This window comes from Priapulus caudatus, unplaced genomic scaffold (assembly GCF_000485595.1).
Source record: "Priapulus caudatus unplaced genomic scaffold, Priapulus_caudatus-5.0.1 Scaffold1015, whole genome shotgun sequence".
NCBI classification, from domain to species: Eukaryota; Metazoa; Priapulida; class Priapulimorpha; order Priapulimorphida; family Priapulidae; genus Priapulus; species Priapulus caudatus.
The window spans coordinates 17,799-40,468 of NW_014578076.1; the positions used below are offsets into that span (position 1 = coordinate 17,799).

The 22,670-nt window shown below is 45.1% G+C and overlaps 3 protein-coding genes across 4 annotated transcripts in view; 1 reads left to right on the forward strand and 2 right to left on the reverse strand.

Annotated features, from left to right (window-relative positions):
* The first annotated feature begins 4,207 nt into the window (after positions 1-4,207).
* LOC106814972 (elongation factor Ts, mitochondrial-like) lies at positions 4,208-6,215 on the forward strand. 2 transcript variants are annotated; one of them, XM_014819371.1, is made up of 3 exons: positions 4,208-4,256; positions 4,571-5,687; positions 5,820-6,215. In XM_014819371.1, exon 2 carries the CDS (start codon positions 4,600-4,602, stop codon positions 5,644-5,646), a length of 1,047 nt encoding a protein of 348 aa, XP_014674857.1. In that variant the 5' UTR covers positions 4,208-4,256; positions 4,571-4,599; the 3' UTR covers positions 5,647-5,687; positions 5,820-6,215. The 2 variants fall into 2 exon arrangements, with proteins under 2 accessions (XP_014674857.1, XP_014674856.1); XM_014819370.1 differs by having other exon boundaries at positions 4,571-6,215.
* A 159-nt stretch (positions 6,216-6,374) lies between these two features.
* On the reverse strand, positions 6,375-20,068 carry LOC106814968 (folylpolyglutamate synthase, mitochondrial-like). Its single transcript, XM_014819365.1, has 14 exons — positions 19,990-20,068; positions 18,988-19,119; positions 17,392-17,510; positions 17,064-17,178; positions 16,668-16,813; positions 16,198-16,300; positions 15,015-15,237; positions 12,238-12,348; positions 11,565-11,662; positions 9,951-10,003; positions 9,413-9,488; positions 8,972-9,038; positions 8,167-8,408; positions 6,375-6,386 (listed from the first exon to the last, which is right to left on the reverse strand). The coding sequence occupies exons 1-14, from the start codon at positions 20,011-20,013 to the stop codon at positions 6,375-6,377; spliced, it is 1,521 nt and encodes a 506-aa protein (XP_014674851.1). The 5' UTR covers positions 20,014-20,068.
* A 2,468-nt stretch (positions 20,069-22,536) lies between these two features.
* Positions 22,537-22,670, reverse strand: part of LOC106814969 — a 7,833-nt gene continuing 7,699 nt past the window's right edge. Inside the window, exon 10 of the mRNA XM_014819366.1 lies at positions 22,537-22,560. Within this exon, the coding sequence (XP_014674852.1) occupies positions 22,537-22,560 (24 nt within the window). The remainder of the gene's footprint in view (positions 22,561-22,670) is intronic.

Consider the following 22,670-nt stretch of genomic DNA (forward strand, 5'->3'; position numbering starts at 1 on the left):
AGGCTCTTTTTGGCATTTCCGGGGCCCTTTTTGGCATTTCGAGGGCTAAATCGCCCCGAGCCCCCGTGTATTTTTTTCACTGACACACACACACACACACACACACACACACACACACACACACACACACACCGCACGCATGCCAACCTCCACGAATACCATGCATTTAGGTGCATCTCTACAGGTAAAAGCAGGCGCCAACGTACGGGTCTAGTGTTGTTCAGAGATTGATATAAAGATTATTGAGTGACACATAAGAGACACTTGTTAGCAGTCTAGTAAAATGCAGAACAACAGCTCTCGCGAATACAATTATTCACTACACCGTAAAAAAAATACCTGGCCGCACTTACTCGAGCCGATGAAATGCGAGCCCATTAAATCGACGCATAAATCACGATGTAATCCGCAAATCTGATTAAAATTGATGCCTATCTGTGTAAAGTGCGCACAATGTAGAAACATGTACGTATGTACATATCTACGCGCATAAAAACAGATTTCAATTACACATAATTTATTTATTAGCAAATTATGAGGCACTGAACGACATAACTGATGAAATCTTTCAAAGCCTCGGCTCTTCCCTAACATCCAGAGATCTCTGAATACTCTACTAATTGTTTACTGCACTGCAGAAACAAACACAACGTAAAAATGAAATCGAGGTCGCGGTGAAAATTTTTACAATTCAAGCATTTAATGGCTGCCATCCTTATTGCATCGAGTTTTTAAGCCACAGTTTATAAAGATATTGATAAGGTAACCAAACTGTGCTGTTATCTCGTATTATTAAGCCATTTTTAATGGTAAAATAGCGCTACCTTCCAAAAAATGAAAACACCTCAGCCTAAAAAACCAGGGAAAAAAATTGAATTTATTTTTCGGGGCTTACTTTTCAAGCTCGCGTGCATGAAAATAGCACTTTAAAATTTGGTTTGCCTTGAACTCTATGCAAATTTACGGGAGCTCTTTTTGGCATTTCGGGGGCTAAATCGCACCGAGCCCCCGTGTATTTTTTTCACTGCTAAAAACCATCGTAACCTGATGGGTCATAGGTGGATTCGCATGGCAGCCAGGTCAGCATTCTATTCTTTGAGATTGCGCAATGTTTCATCAGCACCCGGACAGCATTCCACTGAAGTATCGCTTATATTATATCTGGACGAAAATAACTTCTTATGTTTAAAATGTTTAGCTTTGGTCTGTAATTTTTTCTGACTTGGTTTTGTTCGATCCACTACACATTTTTATTCTTAAGGGCAGTGAAAAAAATACACGGGGGCTCGGGGCGATTTAGCCCCGGAAATGCCAAAAAGAACCCCCGTAAATTTGCATAGAGTTCAATGCAAACCAAATTTTAGAGTGCTATTTTCATGCACGCAAGCTTGAAAAGTAGCCCCCGAAAAATAAATTTAAAATTTTCCCTGCTTAAAGGTAATAATTTTCAGATTATAGCTACATTTCAAAATGTTATTTGGGACCGAAAACTAGTTAGTTGTAACAATATTGCGTCAAACTAACATTCTCGAAGCACAGAAAATTTAATGCCACTCTATGCTTGGATGATGAAATATTGTTGAACAGTGTTCACTATCTTACCTTCGTATTTTGACATTTTATACTTATATCAAGAGTTAATCACATCTTTAGCATTACACTTCCACTTTGTAACTCTACTGTGTTTTATAATAAAGAACACACGTCTGATAATAACTAACGATGAATAGAGAAGCAAGCAATTTAAAATTAACCATTGCAAAATCACGCCGTCTGTGCATGTGACATAAATTAACCTATCTAACCTCTCTTCACCTAACAGTCAACCCCCGTAATAGCTGATCAATACAAAACAGGTTATTGGACACATAAAAATCAGCTTAGGTGGACTTTTAAAAAGAATACTTTTATGAGAAAATGCATTTACCTATACAATATCCACAGGTGCATTCTGAACTGAAGGCAAACGATTACAAAAATCATTACAGAATATTCTGAATTTTCTAATATATAGTACCTTACACCGATGCCTTGCATCAGTAAAATATCGTAATTTAACCGAGAGGCAACTTGGTTTATTAATTCCAACCTGCAGATATCTAAGGTGACCGTTTTTTATGATGAAACTGCGACTACACACAGTCACGCTGCTGCATTATGAAGCAAGCGACACGCAGGGCTGTAGCCAGAGATAAATTTTGTAGGAGGCAAATGTTGTGAGTTAAATAACAAGGCGCAAAGCGAGCCAATAGGGCGTGGGGTATGGGGCCAAAAAATAATTTTTGAGAAATTTTGTAGGAGGCATTTGCCTCCTATTGCCTAATGGTAGCTACGGCCCTGGCGACAAGTAGCGAAAGAAAAATCAACACATTTTGTCCATTATGCTGCTTCAGCAACCATTCCTAACAAATATTAGCAAGTTTTATATTAATTTTATTGCGTAACATAGAATTCCGTAAATGACAAGATGAAGGATAACTCATTGAATAGTGAATAATATTGATTATAAGATCATAAGACATAAAATACTCCCTACAGGAAAGAGTTAATGCCACATGCTACTAACCAGGGTAAGCATGAGTCAACCAGCAGGTGATAAGATTGAATGCCTGTGTTTTCGGTCAACTTATATCGGTCCCATTATCGCTTCTATTCCAACATAACCGCAGATACCTCCGGTAGCTTTCTCCGTAAGCGATATATCCGACCACGCCGGTCGATTTATTGCAGCATAGAGGATTTGATTATATATGTGATATATAATTTGTTCATTAGCAGCCTCATAAACAAACAATACGGTTTAACCTGTAAACGTTTACGATCCCATAATTGAGCGATTATTCTTACTGGAGGTGTGACTGCATAAAATCAGGGTGCAGCGAGCGTCACGTTGTTCCCATTCTTTCCTCATACGTATGCTAATGCGCTGTCATCAAAATTTAAGAAATCACTCAACATAACACACAACATAACAAACGTGCATACACACACACGCACACACGCACGAGCGTGCGCGCACACGCACGCACGCACGCACACACACACACACACACACACACACGCACGCACGCACGCACACACACACACACACACACACAACATAACACACGCACACACACACACAAACGTAAAACACAACACAAAAACGTAAACGAACGTACAGCACAAACACGCACACGCACACATATACACGCATATATATATACATACAGGAATGGGTCCAAGCAGAATTCCGTATGTACTTCAAGAAGACACCGATTGCCTTCCTGTTTTAAAAGAAACGACTCCATTTTCTGGTCCGTGCCACACCGCTAAGCATACTCAGCACAACTATGCTCAGGCGCGCTGTTGCCGTTGGTCGTTTTCTCGCTCACTTCGCAACCGAAATGCACCAAATTTACGCACTACCATGCTGAAATTTTACAATAACTATGTTTTCTGTATACTTACCGAAGTGTTCCTGTCTTCTATTGTATATAACCTGCTGGTTAGAGTTGTAATTTTTATAGAAAAAATCCACATATGCACAATGTTTGCGTTTTTCTGGGGTTCGTCCTGGTCGCTTTGGCATTGGCCCAATTCTCCGGTCACGTGACAATCACTGGTGACACCTACAGTCAGGAATTGCTCTCAAAATTAATTACAGTAAATAAGGATACGTCAAACATGATAATTTATTAACATTGATCACGCGCTAAGAAAAAAACGAAGTAAATTAATTATTACATTGATGAGATAGACGAGATGGAACTACTGATTGCGTTGGAGAGCAATGTAAACTCGTGCCGTGATCGTAAGCGTAACGTGTAAGTGGTGAAACCTGCAGTAAAATCATGACTGAGCGAAACCATGAAACAAAATATATATATATGCGAGAGACGGAAAGGAAGGCATGGCGAAAAACTAGTACGCGCCATCGTATAGTAAATGTACTTCAGTGCGTGTTGCTAATAACTGCAATAAATTATTATGGCTTGACTTGAATATAAAAGTAGGTGGCTTGAGGAACATGACATGGTCCTGGCGACATGATTCATAGCATAAATTAACGGATATTTCTATAAATAGGTGCAGTTAATAATTATAAACATTTATTTCAGATATTCTATAATCTATAAAATTTCCCGAACTTGCACTGTAACTCCAGTATCACGAGGAATACCAAAAACGCAAAATATATGTAAGAAAATAAATGGTTCAATACGCTGCGTACAGAGGTCGCTGTGCACGCTTCCCTCAAGAGGCATGAGAGTTGGGTAATTGAAACTTGTAAAAATAGAAATTTAACATACTCGAATTAAAGTTAGATATTAAATGTATAGGAACTTAGTTTCGGACGTTCTCCGAACGTTTGCGTGTAGCAGTTGCACCTGTTATTTGGTAGCAATTTCATTTCATTTGAGTCAAAGACGCGGCGACCTTTTTCACTTTTCACGTACCACATTATCGCTTTTCACGGTCATTAATATTTAATACGATATCAGCGAGTCTTCTTCAACGTTAGTAGATATAAATGCGTTTTTTTAAAACTAGAATTATAATCGTTAATATCTGCCAATTGTACTTTCAGGTAAGCCAGTTAAAACGCAATTGGCAATCATGTTCAGGACTGGCTTGCTCGTGACCGGTGCCAGGTGCAAGCCCGTGTCACTATCCCTGATTTACTCCTACGCCACGTCCTCGCACAAAACCCTGCTCGCGAAACTCCGCAAGAAGACCGGCTTCCCCTTCATCAACTGCAAGAAGGCGCTCGAGAAACACGACGACTTTGACGCGGCGCTCGCGTGGCTGAAGAAGGAAGCGCAGAAGGAGGGATGGTCGAAGGCCACCAAGCTGCAGGGCCGCACGACGCGGCAGGGCCTTGTCGGCATCGTCCTCGAGAAAAACCTCGGCGTCATCGTCGAGGTGAACTGCGAGACCGACTTCGTCGCACGTAACGACAAGTTCCGCGGGCTCGTCGCGTCGGCCGCCAAGAGCGCGCTCAAGCACTGCCGCTGGACGCCCGTCAACGGCCCGCTCGTGCGCGTGGACATGGCCGCGGATGAGATCGGCGCGCTCGGCTGGTCGGAGGGCGGCAAGACACTGCGGGACGCGGTCGCGTTGCAGATCGGAGCGCTCGGTGAGAACATGAGCGTGCGGCGCGCCGTCTGCCTGCGTCCGAGCGCGGACGTGCGCCTCGCAGCGTACCTGCACCCGCCGGGCGACCGCGCGGCGAGCGGAGAGTGCGCGACGGGCAAGTTCGGCGCCGTCGTCGCGTACCGCGGCGGCGACGAAGACGACGCGGGGCGACTCGCCGAGCAACTGTGTCAGCACATCGTCGGCATGAATCCCACGTCGGTCGGCCGCGACAACGAACAAGACACGGCGGCGGCGGCTTCCCCCTCGACGAACGGCACGCAGCCGGTGAAGGTAGAGAAGGAAGTGGAAGGGAAGGTACAGGCGGAGGGAGAACCGGAGGAGGATGAGGACGGGTTCGCACGCGCGCAGCCTTTCGTGGGGGAGGATGAGGAGGAGACGCGGCTGTGGCATCAGGAATTCCTCATCGACCCCCAGCTCACCGTCGGTGAGGTCCTCGTCCAGAACAACCTCGAGATCGTCGACTTTGTGCGCTTCGAATGCGGGGAGAGCCTTGAGAAGGAAGACTGACCACGGCCGGAGGTTCGCAAGGCCCCCCCGCTCGAGCACGCGCGGCGGATGCTCCAGCGAGTGTGATCCTCCCTCTCCATCCCTCCCCCTACTCGAGCGCGTGCGGCAGATGCTGCCGGAGGTTCCAGCGAGTGTGACCCTCCCTCCACCTCCTTCCCCCCGCTCGAGCGCGTGCGGCGGATGCTGCCAGAGGTTCCAGCGTGTGTCTCTCCCTCCACCTCCCTCCCCCTGCTCGAGCGCGTGCGGCCCTCCCTCCCCCAGCTCGAGCGCGTGCAGGAGATGCAATTGGATTCGGATTCGGATTAGATTCAATCGTACGGAGTGGAAGTAGATTCTACTGGAGATTTCCCATGCTAACACCATCCTGGGAAATTTTCTGTTTCGGGTTACGAGATGATCGCACGTTTCAAAATGGTACATTTGTGTGCATTTGTTCTTTGTGGAAACGAAATGTTGGGACCAGTAGGGACCAAATACACACACTCCTCTAAGGTTTATTTATAACAATAAAAATGGAAATGCACCAAAGACAATGATCGGTATGAATACATCAGAATAGTTTCTCTTGATCTTGCTTTACATTGTCTGCAATGTGATTAGAGTTTTTCATTATAGAACTTTATGATAACAATGCATATCATGTAACAACATGATTCAATCCACGTGTGCTATACATTAGTAGTGAAGCGCATTGCACATGGCATACAGTATAAACCAAGAATGTGTCATTACACCAGTATCTGTGTAAAAACATGTACACACTCATACATTAAAACTTCTATAGTATCAGTGACACTGATTGAAAACTATAATACAAGACAAACCTCAAGTAATTGATTAGAGATCAATAATTGTTAAATACGAACAATTAAATGCGAGTGAACTTACCCGTTATATGCAAACATGTACGTAACAACATTGTCATTTCAGTTGCATGCGTAAATTTCACAACAATTCGCCACTGTTACCACAGTCACTTTCACATAGCACTAAATTCCTTCTATTATTCTGCTGGCTCAAAAGACTACAGCCGCTGCTACGGCAACAACGAACAACGAACAACGAACAACAATGCCTTGCAACGGAAATTGCGTTTGTTTTGAGTTATGATAGTTATTCGCACCTCAAATGTCTCACATGACATGAAATATACATTTCACACAATGGATCATTGAAGATACACTTGCTTTTAGTTGAATGTTTACTCGTATCCTAACTACTACGTACATCAATACTGGCAAGTAGAAGACAGAAGGCACTTCATCTCAAGATCAGCACGAACACTATATACAAGTTTAACCCAGTTGATGTTCCAAAGATCACCGATTAGCCACTCTTCTCACATCCATCGATCACTGCATGCCATTTCTAGCTTGGCACTACAACAGATTCGTTCTTGCTCAATCGATTAGTACAGACTGAGTCACTGACAAACTCAAATGATAAAAACAGACTATAAAATCAAATGGGACTGCCTCATCGGTCCCATAGTTCTTTTAATCGGGGTCAGTTCTTTTTATATACAAAAAACGTGGTGCACAATCCCTTTACTTCAAAAATTAATCTAATTCTGGTAGGAATGCATGTCCACTACGAAATAAATATATCAAAAACCGCGATTGTTCGACAAAAGGTCTGCGTGGCAAGAAGCAGTCGCGCGACCTTTTCGATTTGATGGACAACCAGCGATTGTGAACAATCGCACGAACAACGATTGTCTCGCAGCGATTAAATATTTAAACACTGGTTCCATTCACGAGGCACACTTCATAGCTGCCGTCATTACGTCACTCCGATACCCACCTAACCCCTCCCACCCCCGCACCTCTGATACTCACCTCCTACATACTCGGCTCCACTTAGGATTAGGGTTAGGGTTAGGGATATAAGCCATGTCTAGTACCGGAGGTATGACTGTGGAATCGTTCTGTGGAAGATTTGGGACTTTGAATGTTATACGTCAACGCTATCACGTGACTGTTCCCTCCACGCCCGGGGATGAGCAAACACCCCTCACCAACCCCGCCACCATCTTCCCTGGCAGTTGCTCAATTGACTCCGGCACCACCCTCTGTCGCCTTGTGAATACAACTATTCCCTTACCTTCTCCCCCTCTCTCCAACCCTCTCCTCTTCCCTCGCCTCCCCTAGTTGCACCCTCCTCTACCATCACTTCACGGATAGTGATGACAGTTCTCTATCCTCTCCTCCCCTTGTCCTCTCTCTTATCTGATCCTCTTCTTTTTGCCCCTGCCCCTTCCTATCCTCTTTCCTTTCCTCTGCTCCTCTTCCCTATCCTCTCTGCCACTTTCCTATCTTCCTTTCTCCTTCCCCTGGCACTTCCCTCCCCTCCCCGCCCTCCTCCTCTGCCCACTCATCATTTCCCCGTCATGTCTGGGTCGAGCACGCCCAGCACGCCCCCTACGAGATGCAAGCTTCCAGTAACGAGTAGCTGCACGCGATCCGCATCCCGCAGCATCCGCGGCGTCTGCGTCGTCGTCGTCGCGGCGACGGGAGGCACGTGGGCGTCGCGCTCGCCGACCACCCACCGCAGCGCGTGCGCGATGCACGGGAAGATCGCCGTGGTAACGCCGTCCTCCGACTGCTCCGGGGAGCAGGGGGCGCCGCCGTCGGCGCCGGGAGGCGGCGGGTCGGGTCGTAGCGCCGCGAGGTCGCGGCGGGCGATGAGCTTGAGGTAGACGTTCTTGTGTTCGTGGCAGCGCGACATGACAGAGTCGGCCGAAACGGTGAAGTTGCTCTGATCTGCGGCGAAGACGGCGATTGTGAAGATGAAGAAAGAAACTGAGGTAGACGTACGATATTATAGTAATATACGGTCTTATAAATCGGCAGAGACGAAGACTGAGGTAGACGTACGATATTATACAGTCTTAGTGTTAGAAATACCCTATAGTCTCTGAAAACCCAGTCAGTCTCGATTTATTTTCAAAAAAACATTTGATTTCTACTGTAATAAAATATGTAACCTATATAGTAGTCCACAAAAATCACCCAGTCCTGATTTTGTTTGAAAACTTCGATTTCTACTAACGTAACCTATGTAGTAAAATTCACAACAATTATCCGTTCCAGCAGAAAGGTCCCGAGTCACGGACTGTGGGGTGAATGGTAGCTATTTCAACACCGTGACGCACGTTACGTATTTAATGTGGTATGTAACTTCGGCAAGAAAAAGGGGCAATGGCAGTGCTAAATTGTCACGTGTAACACTGCGCAGTTAAAAGCTTCATTCCGCTCTTTCTCAGCTTACTGGCTTACACTCCAGCGTTCTGAACAGCACCGATACGTTCATCTGTCATACGTACCAGAGCTTGGATCCATCGCCAAGTTCACTCGATTTGGACAGAAGATAACACAGTCAAAGTGGCAGTGCTGAAAAACATGTGCCGTTTTGTTTCGTTCATCACCTCCAACCAAGGGCACACGGCCGTTGCGCGGTTCGTTAATTCGTTAATTCGCGTGCGACTAGCTACGGAAAACTATTGCCACTTAATGATATGTGCTAAGCCAGGCGTAAACATACGATGGGTATGAGAAGAGGTGTACGAAAACATTTTATGACACGACACTGCAATTCGACGATTTCATTAGTAAATCGTAATTTTGTGAACGATTAAATCAATCGGCAATTGCATTCGGCACTTAGCGTAGTAAAATCGCCATTGTTATTTATTCATCGCATTTTGCGAAGGTGACGCATGCCAGCAGTAGCCCTGAATTCGATGAGACGAGACGATGAGACTTACGGCTATGGGAGCTAGCAGCGAGGAAGGCAGACGGTCTCCACCAGAGTTAAACATGAGCACGTTGCAAACCGAACCCCTGCAACACACACAACATCCAACAGTAAATACAAAAAATTCCAGAATAGCGATCCGATACAATAAAATAGTATTAGTAAAAAAACACCGTTTTGCTGTAGTGCTGTTACCTTACACCTCATAGATTATATTAAAATATTATATTTAATATTATTAATAGATTATTAATAGATATAGATTAATTTAGTCCTGAGTGCTGAATTAAACTTGTAATTTAAGTTAAAAGTTACAGCAAAGGCAACCATATGCATGCCAAAAGGGAATCGAAACATGATATTTATATTATACGAATCGGAACAAAAATATTTTATGAATCGAATCGAAATATTTTCGTATCAATGACAGCCCTATAAATTTCTCTTCTATTTTAGCACAATAGCCGCTCGAATCAAACCAAAGTGGTGACATATGCAGTATGAGAGGTGCCGTACGTGTCCCTCAAGATTCATTTACAATCACTTACTTGTGACGCGACGCCTCTTCTTTAGCTGCAGCCTTGAACCATCGTGCACACGTCTGTAAGCAACACGTGTGAGATTAGTAAACGGTAAGCTCTAGCGAGATACGTTACACCGCGGGTGTGACGCGAGGACGACAGAGACGCCACTGCAACAACTCACACACGCTGCAGCGTCTCTCACGCTCCTGGCTTCAATCACGACACCCAGCCACTTGTTATCACCTGTTCATTTTCAAGGTCGCAACTAGCTTATCAGAATTAGGCAGAGTAAAGAGAATCTGTCATCCCAAAATCGTATAATCGGTCAACTAGCACGCGTGCGTACGTACGGAACGATCCGTGATGGAAAGTCACCCGAATCAATAGCCTTGTATTTGTCTCGGTTTTTTAAAGAAAAGATTTTCCTTTTTGCAACCGTTTTCATACTTTCTCAACCATTCAGATACTTATCGGTACACCTTGTGTAACACCAAGTGTATATTAGTAAGGCTAATATGTCATAGAACACTTGCACATCATTCTTTTCACCAATGTGTGCACCGATCTGCATTTCAAATTAGATTTGTTTACATATTTAAACATAGCGTGTGATTCTCAATGGCATCCACCGGGTTTTACCCTGTTATACTTGTCTACATGTCAGGATAGGTGTCAGTCTAAAGAAATTCACGTCACGTAAATACATGCACGTGTTTTGTGGCAGCGTTCCCTTATTTAATTTTCACGATTCTCAAGAATGCAGGCACAAGTTGGCTGTTCATCGACTGTTTTCTATAGCCAGTAACAGCACCAAACTCATAGTTATATTCATGTTGAAGTCATCAGTAATGTGTATGCTGACATGCAAGCCTAAATGTGTCCACATGTATAAATACAGTACACAATCTATTATCCGAAATTATAAAAAACCGAAAAGCTCTGAAAACTTCATTTTTCATGGAGGTCGTCCGCACACCAAAGGTCGTGTTTGGCGCCAAAGGTTCACTGCAGAAATATTAATGTGTTTGGCATTACTCATACATATTGTACTGTACCGGTACAGCACTTGGCTTCTTGAAAACTTGGGTTTTCGTACTGGCTAGTTACAGGATATATGGTAAGTATATCTGTACTGTACTACCATTCCGAAATCCGAAAAAATTTCAAATTCCGAAACGTGTCTGGTCCCAAGAATTTCGGATAACAGATTGTGTACTGTATCTCGATTTATTTGAGAGATGATCATTACCTCCGCCCACGGAGTTAACGAAGTAACGGAGGACGGGAGGCAATGTAATCGGTCTCGTGTGTGTGTGTGTCCAGCCCGCGCGGCGCGATCGATAGCGCGTCGAGTCAGCGAGCGGCGAGTCAGCAGCAGGCGAGTGAGTCAGCAGCAACCACCAGCGAGCGGCGAGTCAGCAGCCGCCACCAGCGAGCGGCGAGTCAGCAGCAGGCGAGTCAGTCAGCAGCAGCCAGCAGCGAGCGGCGAGCCAGCTCGCAACACATACATGTTACATGCTGGCGGAGGTATGCCCTCTCCGTGAGTGCCCTCTGTCTAGTTTTAAATAAGTTGACCGGATCGTGAGCAGACGTGTGTGAATGTTGGGTGCGTGTGTGTGCATGTCTCTTCATATCTACCTCCATGCTGCTGGCAGTGTGAGCGCCATCCAGGAAGTAGGTCACCCTGCTTCTCCTTAACGTCTGGGCACGTCCCGGCCAGAAGCAGTTCTTCAACCCTGCAGAGAGCAAGAGAGAGAGAGAGAGACGTAGCAGTCGCCACGGTAACAAGCAGGATATCCGTGATAACAGCTGCCATCCTGCTTAATGTCTACGATGTCAACTTAACACTCGATTAGACTACCAAATTCAATATCGATGTTATGAAATTAGTCATTTACGATTTCAAGCAAAGGGCATTTTCGCATTCTAGCACTATCTCGGTGATTCGTCATGTTTCTCTAATGCAGTGATGCGACCAGCCCAACGCAGTATAAACACTACTATACCAACAGACTATAAATAAAAGATGACAAAAAAAGGAGACCCATTTCAACAGGCTGACAATCCTTGTACCTTTCCAATACGTTTACAAGGCTATTTATGACTGTATCACATGATATCGAATATCTTACAATACGTTTACGAGACCATTCATGACTGTATCACATGATAACGAATATATTACAATACGATTACGAGACTGTTCTGTGACAGACAACCAGGTGCATGTTGCAAAAATCCGAGGTTTACAAACTACTAACTGCATCGCAAAAACAAATCGTTCGTTTATATTATGATCGATGTGCGACACCTTCAGAAAACTCGGTCGTGATGGGAAACGTTGGAGCTGTCTGCACCTTGTCACGTGTTCCGTTCACCTGATTCTGCCTCTGACCACCAACGCCCCGTCTATCTCCACAACCTACGATAAAGAAGAGCGCCTTGTAGCCGAATGTAGGTTGCACTATCACGCAATTACGTGGTTTTATGGCACGATATATATATACTTCGGTTGTCAAGCTATATTTAAATCACGTTATATTTACTTTGAAATGCAAATGGAAATCTACATGTGATAGTAACACTGCAGTTACGCAGTTTTTATGATGTTTTTATCATCTATCTATTTACTCTTGTTTGATATCGGTGCAAAAGCTCTTAGCTTATGTTAATAATGTTCATTATATACCGACGAAAATAAGTTTTACTTGAACTTGAACTTGGAAGATTTAACAACATTTGTGGCAGCACCGCGGATAAGATAACTTCAGGAGTGTAAAATAATTTTGTTACACATATTGTTTGCCAAATAGTATGATAGTCCATCTCCCGTCAGCGAATTCATAATCTGGGAGGGGGGGTGACGAAAACTGATACGTTCACTCTGGAAGAGTGACAGCAAACGGGTACTTTTCCATAAGAGTTTTAAACAGGGTCTCGAAACTATATATGGTTCCCTGATAAAATGATCGGTAAGCATGACAGAGTTATTTATAGTCGCCCGATCGCACTAGAGGTGCCTTGGAGAAAGATTATTTAGTTTAACACTACATGTACTGAATGATCAAAATGCTACAATGTATCGACAGCAATGTCATGTCCCAGAATAGCTCCTAGAAACGGTCTTTGCTAGGGTTAGGAACTTAGGAGTATATTGACGTTAGTCACACAGCCCCGGGCCCCCCACTCCGAGGTCGGAGGGACCGCATGCGCGTTCCCAAAATCTCCGGTAAAGGGGTATTTTTCGCGCGACAAAATCCGGCCCAAGAATTGTAAAAAAGGGGGTGTATTTGACTTTTCACCCGGAGATTTCTTTAAAAAGGGGGTGTTTTTCCTCTCTTTCTTTCATCTTGAATATCATAGAAAACTTTGTCAAAACCCGGGATCAAATTCCTGAAATTCCTGCTAGTTTTGAAAGCTTATTCAGGATTATTTCGGATTTAGGAGGGTCTCCAAGGCATGCAGGAAAACCCCGCAAAAAGCCCGCGAAAGGGGGGTTCAGAAATGTTGGCAGTCCTGAGATAGGGGGGTGCTTTCAAATGGAGGGAACGAGCATATGCGTACCCTAAATAACACTGAGTTACACAGCCTGGTCGGGTTAGTCCCAGAAGTGAAAATGTGTTAAACTTTGACCACTGCACAACACCACATGGTACATTAACCATGACACAATAACTATCATGCTTGTAAAAGGTACTGCTAAATCATTTTGCCTGGGGGGGTGGCCAAGCCACGTGCAGTGTTCTTGGCATTTAATGTGCAGTTCGCTGTTGGCCATGTAATAATATCTACATTGGTCTGGGGGGGGCATGTACAGTCCCCCACCCCGGCCCACACACCATCAGTTACACTGCTCCCTTTTGTATGGTACTACAAACCAGTGAAAAAAATACACGAGGGCTCTGGGCGATTTAGCCCCCGAAATGCCAAAAAGAGCCCCGGAAATGCCAAAAAGAGCCCCCGGAAATTTGCATAAAGTTCAATGCAAACAAAATTTTAGAGTGCTATTTTCATGCACGCGAGCTTGAAAAGTAGCCCCCGAAAAATGAATTTTTTAAATAATTTTTTCCCTGCTACAGCGTTGCCCAAATATCACTTCACATTTTCATTCTGGCAGGTTATAATCACGTGAAGTGCAGGCAATAAAAACACACAGGTAAGCAGTGCATTCGTACCACACACAGGAAACGCCGGCCGTATATATGTGTCACTACATATATATGCGAAACTTGGTAGATTGGGTCACAGCACATACAGGCCATCCTTAAAAAATTACATGTTTGCTGTCTTCCGACCGACCCACGAAAATAGCCGCGACCCAAAAGTTGTTTTTTTACATTTTGGGTTCCAATTTTTTTTTTTTTTTAATTCCTCATAGTTAAGACTGAAACACAAAGCATGTGTGGCAAACATGAGGACAGACTTAAAATAACTGTTATGCCTCACACACAAAAAAGACCTACCTACCTACCCACTAAAAAAATCATGGGTCGAAGGACAGCAAACATAGAATTTTTTAAGGATGGCCCGCGCAGCAAACATAAACATAAACAGCGAAAAAATGAATGGACACTACCACCAGTGTACCGTCAACAAACAGGCCTTCTCCTCTACCTCAGCTTAGGTCAGCTGATAGAGACACGAATAATAGAAAGCACTGGACCTGAGAGAGACAACAACTTGCTGTACAGTACATATATATGCACTAACAGATCAGCGCGATTGAAAGAGGGCGAATGCTTGCATGGCTAGCTCTAGCCATATTGTTATGTTACTATCACTCTCATCCTACACACGTCTGCACACCACGCATAAATAAACCCATGCACGCACTCACGTATGCACGCACATGCACACAACGGCACCCACACATGCAAGCATACGCAATGATACACACACACACACACATGCCTACACACGACAACACACAGATGCACATGCACACACACGCACGCACGCACGCACGCACGCACACACGCATGCACGCGCGTGCACGCAGGCACGCACGCACGCACTCACGCATGCACGCGCATGCATGCACACACACACGTACGCACACACACACGCACGCACGCACACACATCTTACCCTGATGCCTCGCCTCCAGCCAGACCTTGCACAGCTGCAGAGCGAGGGATGCGTTCCACAGCTGCATGTCGCCGGCGAGACCGAGCTGCGGTGGCGCCCTCTCCCTGTCGTACGTGTGGATGTCGGGTGCTAGCGTCAGTCTGGCTCCTAGCTCCCGCGCGCGCTCGCTCAGCACCTGCATCGGCCCCGCGGGCTGCGGCACCGTTACCGCGGCAACGTCGTCCTGCGGAGGAAGAATTGACCCGGGTTCAAAGCTCATGTACGTGTTATTACGAGTGCTGGCCACTACTGCACCGCTACTGCCACCGCTGCTGCCACCGCTACTGCCACCGCTGCTATCACCGCTACTACACCGCTACTGCCACCGCTACTACCACCGCTACTACACCGCTGCTATCACCGCTACTACACCGCTACTGCCACCGCTACTACCACCGCTACTACACCGCTGCTATCACCGCTACTGCCACCGCTACTACACCGCTACTACACCGCTACTACACCGCTACTGCCACCGCTACTGCCACCGCTACTACCACCGCTACTGCACCGCTACTGCCACCGCTACTACACCGCTACTGCCACCGCTACTGCCACCGCTACTGCCACCGCTGCTGCCACCGCTACTACCACCGCTACTACCACCGCTACTGCCACCGCTACTGCCACCGCTACTACACCGCTACTACACCGCTACTGCCACCGCTACTACACCGCTACTACACCGCTACTACCACCGCTACTACACCGCTACTGCCACCTACTGCCACCGCTACTACCACCGCTACTACACCGCTACTGCCACCTACTGCCACCGCTACTGCCACCGCTGCTATCACCAGCACAACAAGATCACCCATCTAACACATCATGACACGATATAACACCACAGACGACAGGACTCAACACGATGCACCACGCCATGACATGACATACACAACATCACACCACACGACACCACACGACACTACAGGACACACCATGCCACGACACCGCACCACGGGACAATAGATTACACGCCAACCCATGACCTGACATGAAATGACACAACATGACATGACATAAAACAACACCACATGATACAACATGACACTACACAACACACCACCCCACCCCACGCCACACCACACACTACACAACACGCCGCGCCGCACCACGCCACGCCACGATACACGCGTCTCACCTTGAAGATTCCGGCCTTGTGCCACGCGATCTTCTCCACGGTGTCACCGAGCAACGACACGTGATCGATGCCCAGCGATGACACGCCGCACACGACCGGCTTCCTGTCGACGCAAAACACACGAGCAGCGGTTAACACGTCGTCATGGCGATGCAGCTGCATTCGCTGCAGCCACGACGAATGATACACGTCTCAAAAGACATGCAAAACACACAAACGCATCATCGTCACCGCGGCTACGGCCGGGATGGTAACGTCTGTATCTTCATGAGCCAAAAATAACTTCGATGACGGGGAATTCATTTTTCACAATGGTCGGTTCCTAATGACCGCATGCAGCAATCATGAAAAAGAGGAAGTGAGCGTGCGCGGAGGATGAGGAATCGATTTTTCATTGGATTCGGCAAAGCGAAAGGGGAGGGGGCGCATGCGCGGAGGACGGCGGGTTCCTACTCGCTACACGTTCGCACCTGACAATGTTCGTGCAGTCGTACGTTCCGCCGATGCCGCATTCCAAGATGGCGACGTCCACCTTTTGTTCGACGAATACGTAGAGAGACATCAACGTCAGGAATCGGAAATAAGCGGGCATCCCAACCTCCGGATCATGCTGGTTCTGCGCGGTGGGTAATTATCTAATTAACGTGGTCCATTAACGAGCGCGGCACGCATAGCATGCTCTCGTACACTCGATCTAAAATACTCTGAAAATAATCTAAAATAATAATCTTCTAAACTAATATAAAATACTCTGAGGAGCCTAGTTAGATTTGGTGCAAGTCTACTGTGTAAACTCTACGTTGGTCTAAGTTGCCTAAACAAGCTGGAGATGTGGGAATCTCAGAATACTGTTAGAAATTAAAAACCTTTGTGTTGATCAGCCGATTATAGACCTCAAAGAAGTAACTCGCAAACAGTTTCTTCTCGATCGGCAATCCATTGATTCGGATCCTTTCTCTGGTTTCCACTAGGTGGGGCGACCTGTTTCGACATAAAGTATTTAAACGAATGTAATTGCGAATGCACGCCCAGATGGCTACGAACAATCATGAAAAAAATATGTGAACTTTTTTCACTATCGTAACTACCCAGCTGATTAGCTCTTCTTTTTAAATGTTTTTTTTTGTTGTGGAATGAGTGAGCAACGGTGTGATTGCGTGTGATTCAATGGTCATGCAGTACATGTATACTTACGTGAACAGTCCTGTTTTATAGCCATACTGTCGAAGGATGCTCTCTGTAAATGCACACGTTGATCCCTTGCCTTTCGTTCCACTCACGTGAATAACATTAAGCTTGTCTAAGGCATCCAGCTGTCAGAGAAAAAAATGAATTTAGCTTTCCATTTGGCCTCGGAATCATAATTTTCTATTAATTATATATTCAACATTGGGAACACACAATGCAAGCGCATTCTCACCCGTCTGTAGGAGTCACTGTAGATTTATTACTATAGCTTAATACAGGGTGCTACAAACGAAAATTTTGGTGGGCAAGCGGGTTTGTCGCGCCCTGCTTAATATATTCTCGACCCGTGATAAATGTTATTGCCATTCAGTGTTATAATGAATAATCATTCACATCCTGTCTGTCTGTCTGGGGTGGGGTGTAGGGAGTCAATGGCGTAGCCAGAATTTTTTAACAAGGGGGGGCCAAAAACAGTGAACTGTGCAAAATAGTGGATAACTTAATATTTTAATGCTTCCTTCGCCTCCCTCTCCACACCCTACGCTCCCCCACCTCGCAGCTCTGCAATTTTTGTTTTGGGCGCCATGCAAAAAGGCGACATATTTGTTCATTGTTCTCTGCTCCCAAGATATGCAACTGTTCAGTGGCGGATCCAGGATTCCAAGGAGGGGGGTGTAAGACAGGTGGGGGGTTTGGGGGTCCTCCTCCTGAAAACTTTGAAAATGTAGATCGCAGGAGATGGTATTTGAGGCACTTTTGAGTACATGTACAGCCTTCAAAGTTCATTCTGATTACAACAATTCTCTTTTTAGTAGAACAATTCTTATTACTTTCGGATCAACAGGGGGAAGGGGCGTGCCCCCTTTGCCCCCCCTAACTATGCCACTGTAGGGAGTACATTGATCAGTGTTATGATCAATAATCATTCAGATCCTGTCTGTAGACGGTCACAGGTACAGTCACCACTGACACGAATAGATTATACCTGTCAGAACATGAGCATGCAGCTATATACCTGGGCGACACAATATCGGGGTTCAGTGGGCGATGCAATATGGAAATTATGTATGAATAGTTTAGAAGCTCCTTTATTGGATATACATGCCACTCTTGAAGTTCATCACCACCAAAATTATATACGTGAAGTTTTAGTTTTGCTGAGACAACATGGCATAAAGGCTAACATTATTAGCAAAGTATTGGCCGATGGATCCGCTACTGTCCCGGGGCGATCAAATCTTTCTGGTTGAAGTTATATATGTCCTCTAATTATTAGGTAAATATAGAAAAAGAAAAGATCAACAATGAAATAGACACCAAAGAATTTGGATATTCATTATGATGTAGTTTCGTCAAACAAAAGCCTATGAAAGGAGCAAATTTTAATCGTCTGGAAGTCATACATTTTGGAAGAAGTACAACCAGTAAGGATATATATATGACTGATATAAATGTGTGACGAACAAACCAAACAGATCTAAATACATATGTTCAGTGGCGACACAGCCACACACCACAGCTTCCCGGTTAATTAAGAATCATTCTCCGGCGACGTAAGCATACAGTGTATGATTATCCCATTGGCTAAAATTTACTACCAACCGTGATGCCAGCTCTCTGTGCAAACGTGATCATGTCTGGAATGTTACGCTGAACGTCACGACCGCCTTCCTTGCGTATTCTAGCCAGCGTTTCGGCATTTGTCTGCAGCGAGTTTAAACAGCGTATTGCATCCTGTGAAGTAGAAAGTTACGTACATTACTTGTAATTGACAATAATTATTGCTATCATGCGGTGCACTAGCTGGATTGAAACTGAACTTGAAATATCCCCCTAAACTAGGTGACAATGTTTGATATATATGGCACTTTCCCAATGTTCCCCACCCACGCTAGTATGGCTCATAGGGGCTATGTCCCCCAGGGTACTATATTGGAGGGTACCCTGCATGGGTACGGTTCGATATATCGGAACGTACCCTGGTAACTATCTGATATGGTTAGGGTTAGGGTTAGGGTTAGGGTTAAGGTTAGGGTTAGGGTTAGGGTTAGGGAGTAGGCGTAGGCGACTCCCTAGACACGTTAGTAGGCGAGGTACGGTCCGGCAGTACCGGGGTATCCGGCAGTCCGGCAGTCCAGATAGTACCAGGGTACGTTACGATATATCAAACCGTACCCAGCTAGGGTACCTTCCGATAGTAACCTGGGGGACATAGACCCTCTCAGCGCTAGTATGCTATAAATTAATATCAAAATAATCCATAATAATTTAATATAAACAGTAATTACTGTACATGCTATATATGCGATCGTGTGAATACATGCACCTGCAATTGTAGGGTTAGGGTTAGGCACATTGGTTTTATTGGGACCCATGTTCTCTATCCTTGGGCCCTAACTTCTACTTCTAGAAGTTGAACCTCATCACCAGAAAAGGCAGAATTGCATCTGACAAATTTGAAATGGACGGCAATCAATCATAAAAAACTACCTTTATAAAAAAAACCTTGCCACTGCCACTGCCACTACCACTATGAGTATGATTATGAACTACTCACTGCGAAAAGTGACGCTGAATAAGCTTAATCTGGAAGATAACTCTTACCTCGTAACGTCCCTTAGTGTGCATTTTGCGACGATACCAGCACGCAAGGAACGGCCGCGCTATATACAACAAATTTATTTTTAACATAACAACACCCAACACGCAGCGCGCGTACATGCCCGAGTTCTAGACTGTGGCGACATCTACTAACGTTTCCTATCACCAAATAAATTCCTCTTTCAAGTGGAGACCATTCTTAATTATTATTCATGACCTGGGGTCACGCACGAAAACTAGGCTAAGCTAGGCAATTTTGTAAACAATGGCTGCGTGGTAGGCACGCACAGAGTGGGGTACACGCACGTACACGCGGGTACACGCACGTACACGCAGGTACACGGAGATACACGCACGTACACGCGGGTATACACGCACGTACACGCAGGTACACGCACGTACACGCAGATACACGCACGTACACGCGGGTACACGCACGTACACGCAGATACACGCACGTACACGCGGGTATACACGCACGCACGTGCACGCACGTGCACATGCACCCGTGCACACCCGTACACGCGGGTACACGCACGACACGCACGTACCCGAGGGTACGTGCGTGTACACGTACACGCGGGTACACGGAGATCGCGTGTACGTGCGTGTACCCGCGTGTACGTGCGTGTACCCGCGTGTACGTGCGTGTACCCGCGTGTACGTGCGTGTATCTGCGTGTACGTGCGTGTACCTGCGTGTACGTGAGTGTACCCGCGTGTACGTGCGTACACCTAGATTATTACAGCCAATGATTTTACAAATATCGACGTTAGATCAATTTAGCAACTGTTTTGCTTGAAATTATGTTGTTCAAGGCAATACACGCAAAAGATCGTAGAAACCTGCTCGTATTAGCAAAGAAGTATTCGCAAACGACCAACACATTGCTATAGACCCTTCTTAATTATTATTCATGACCTGGGGTCACGCACGAAAACGAGGCTAAGCTAGGCAATTTTGTAAACAATGGCTGCTCAGGCAGGCACGCACAGAGGGGGTACACACACGTACACGCGGGTACACGCACGTACACGCAGATACACGCACGTACACGCGGGTACACGGAGATACACGCACGTACACGCAGGTACACGCACGTACACGCATATACATAGGCCTACGGGTATATTACTGTGACTCTTTTGAATAGAATCGAATGCGCCATGCTGAGTATTATTTATTAGGCTGGATAATGCGTTAATACTATTCTCACGGCAAATGGCGTATAATCCATTCATGTTTAATATTTACCTTAGAGACTTATTCCTGTTAGCAGATATATCTGAATAAAGTTTTACTTGTGACGTATGTTGCATTCTTTTACAGCCATTTACGACTATTTACTCGTTGACTATCACACACGCTATGCATGTTCGCATCAATGCGGCAGTTAGATACAAAGCAACTTACAGCAAGTGCTGCAGAGCGACAGTTCTCACCTGACTGTCTGCGTCACTGGTTGAGAAAGAATATGGAAGTTGCAAAGTCACAGTTCAATTCGTTTAGCGCTTCTGAGATGCAATAGAAATGTGTTTTTCCGGAATTTCATGTATCAGCCAGCTATACAAGTACCGCAAAGTGATTGTTCTCATCCGAGAGAGGAAAAGGAGAGAGAACGTGGTAGAAGAGAGAGGGGGAGGCAGGTGAAGGAGAGAGAGAGAGATAGAAATGGAGACAGAGGCAGATAGACTATCAGGAGTACTCCCGTAGTAATCCTACGAACACTATATATAGGATATCCCCCAACTCCTCGGTAAATGAGCGATCGCGTAACACGTAACGTACTGTTTACTACATTGCATGGGCATTAGTAATGGCGGTCGAGGCATCACAACAAATGTAAAGTAAGGCGATGTGTATTGAACTGTATCAAAAACGTATTAAGTATACTTTGTAATTCAGCATACTTAAGTATGCTCTATATATAAGCATACTTAGGTATGCTCTATATTTAAGCATACTTAAGTATGCTCTATATTTAAGCATACTTAAGTATGGTTAATATGTAAGCATACTTAATACGCTCTTGGCTGTATATATCAACCGCCACGCAAACACAGCTGCTACGTATTAATGCAAGTGCATGTATATTATTGCGAAACAGGATACGGCGGTTGCTGTCTGCCTGTTATGTGGTGTATGAAACTGTATTACGGCATCTGAGATACGGAATGCATTTCATATTAAACCTGGTTAGACTCTAAATTAAAAACTTCTTTAACTGAGAAATTAATTTAACAATAAGATTCTATAGCTAGTCACATCAACACAGTCATATAGGCTCGACTAGAAAAGGCATTTCAGTTCTTTTTTAAGAGTAAGATCGGTATTCAGATATCCTCTTCATGGTAAAAAGGTCATCGCGATTTATCAGAGATCAATGAAAATTAAAATCAATTATCCATTCAGTAAAGTAATTAAAATATTAGGTCACCAATAAAATAAAAAAAGAATTCGACTCGGTCCGTTAGACGATGCCTTCCAAAATTTCGGAGGTCCGCCCATTACTTCACTGTCCTTTGACATGTAACTTTCAATTTTACCAGCTTAATTGCTTCTGTCGCCTTGACTCTGTATCCCGAAAATCAAAAGAATAGCTTAATCATTTCTATTTGTGCCGCAGTTCCGCGTTTCATCAGTGCCGGTTATATTCCTTTAATTAAGGGGAGGATATTCCCCTT

Coding starts and splice junctions, on each gene's coding strand:
- LOC106814972 (XM_014819370.1), top strand. CDS start 4,600: ATGTTCAGGACTGGCTTGCTCGTGACCGGTGCCAGGTGCAAGCCCGTG.
- LOC106814968 (XM_014819365.1), bottom strand. CDS start 20,013: ATGCACACTAAGGGACGTTACGAG. Junction 17,511..18,987: donor CACAGAGAGCTGGCATCACG/GTTGGTAGTAAA, acceptor TTTCTCTGACAG/CTGGATGCCTTAGACAAGCT. Junction 17,179..17,391: donor TATAAAACAGGACTGTTCAC/GTAAGTATACAT, acceptor ATGTCGAAACAG/GTCGCCCCACCTAGTGGAAA.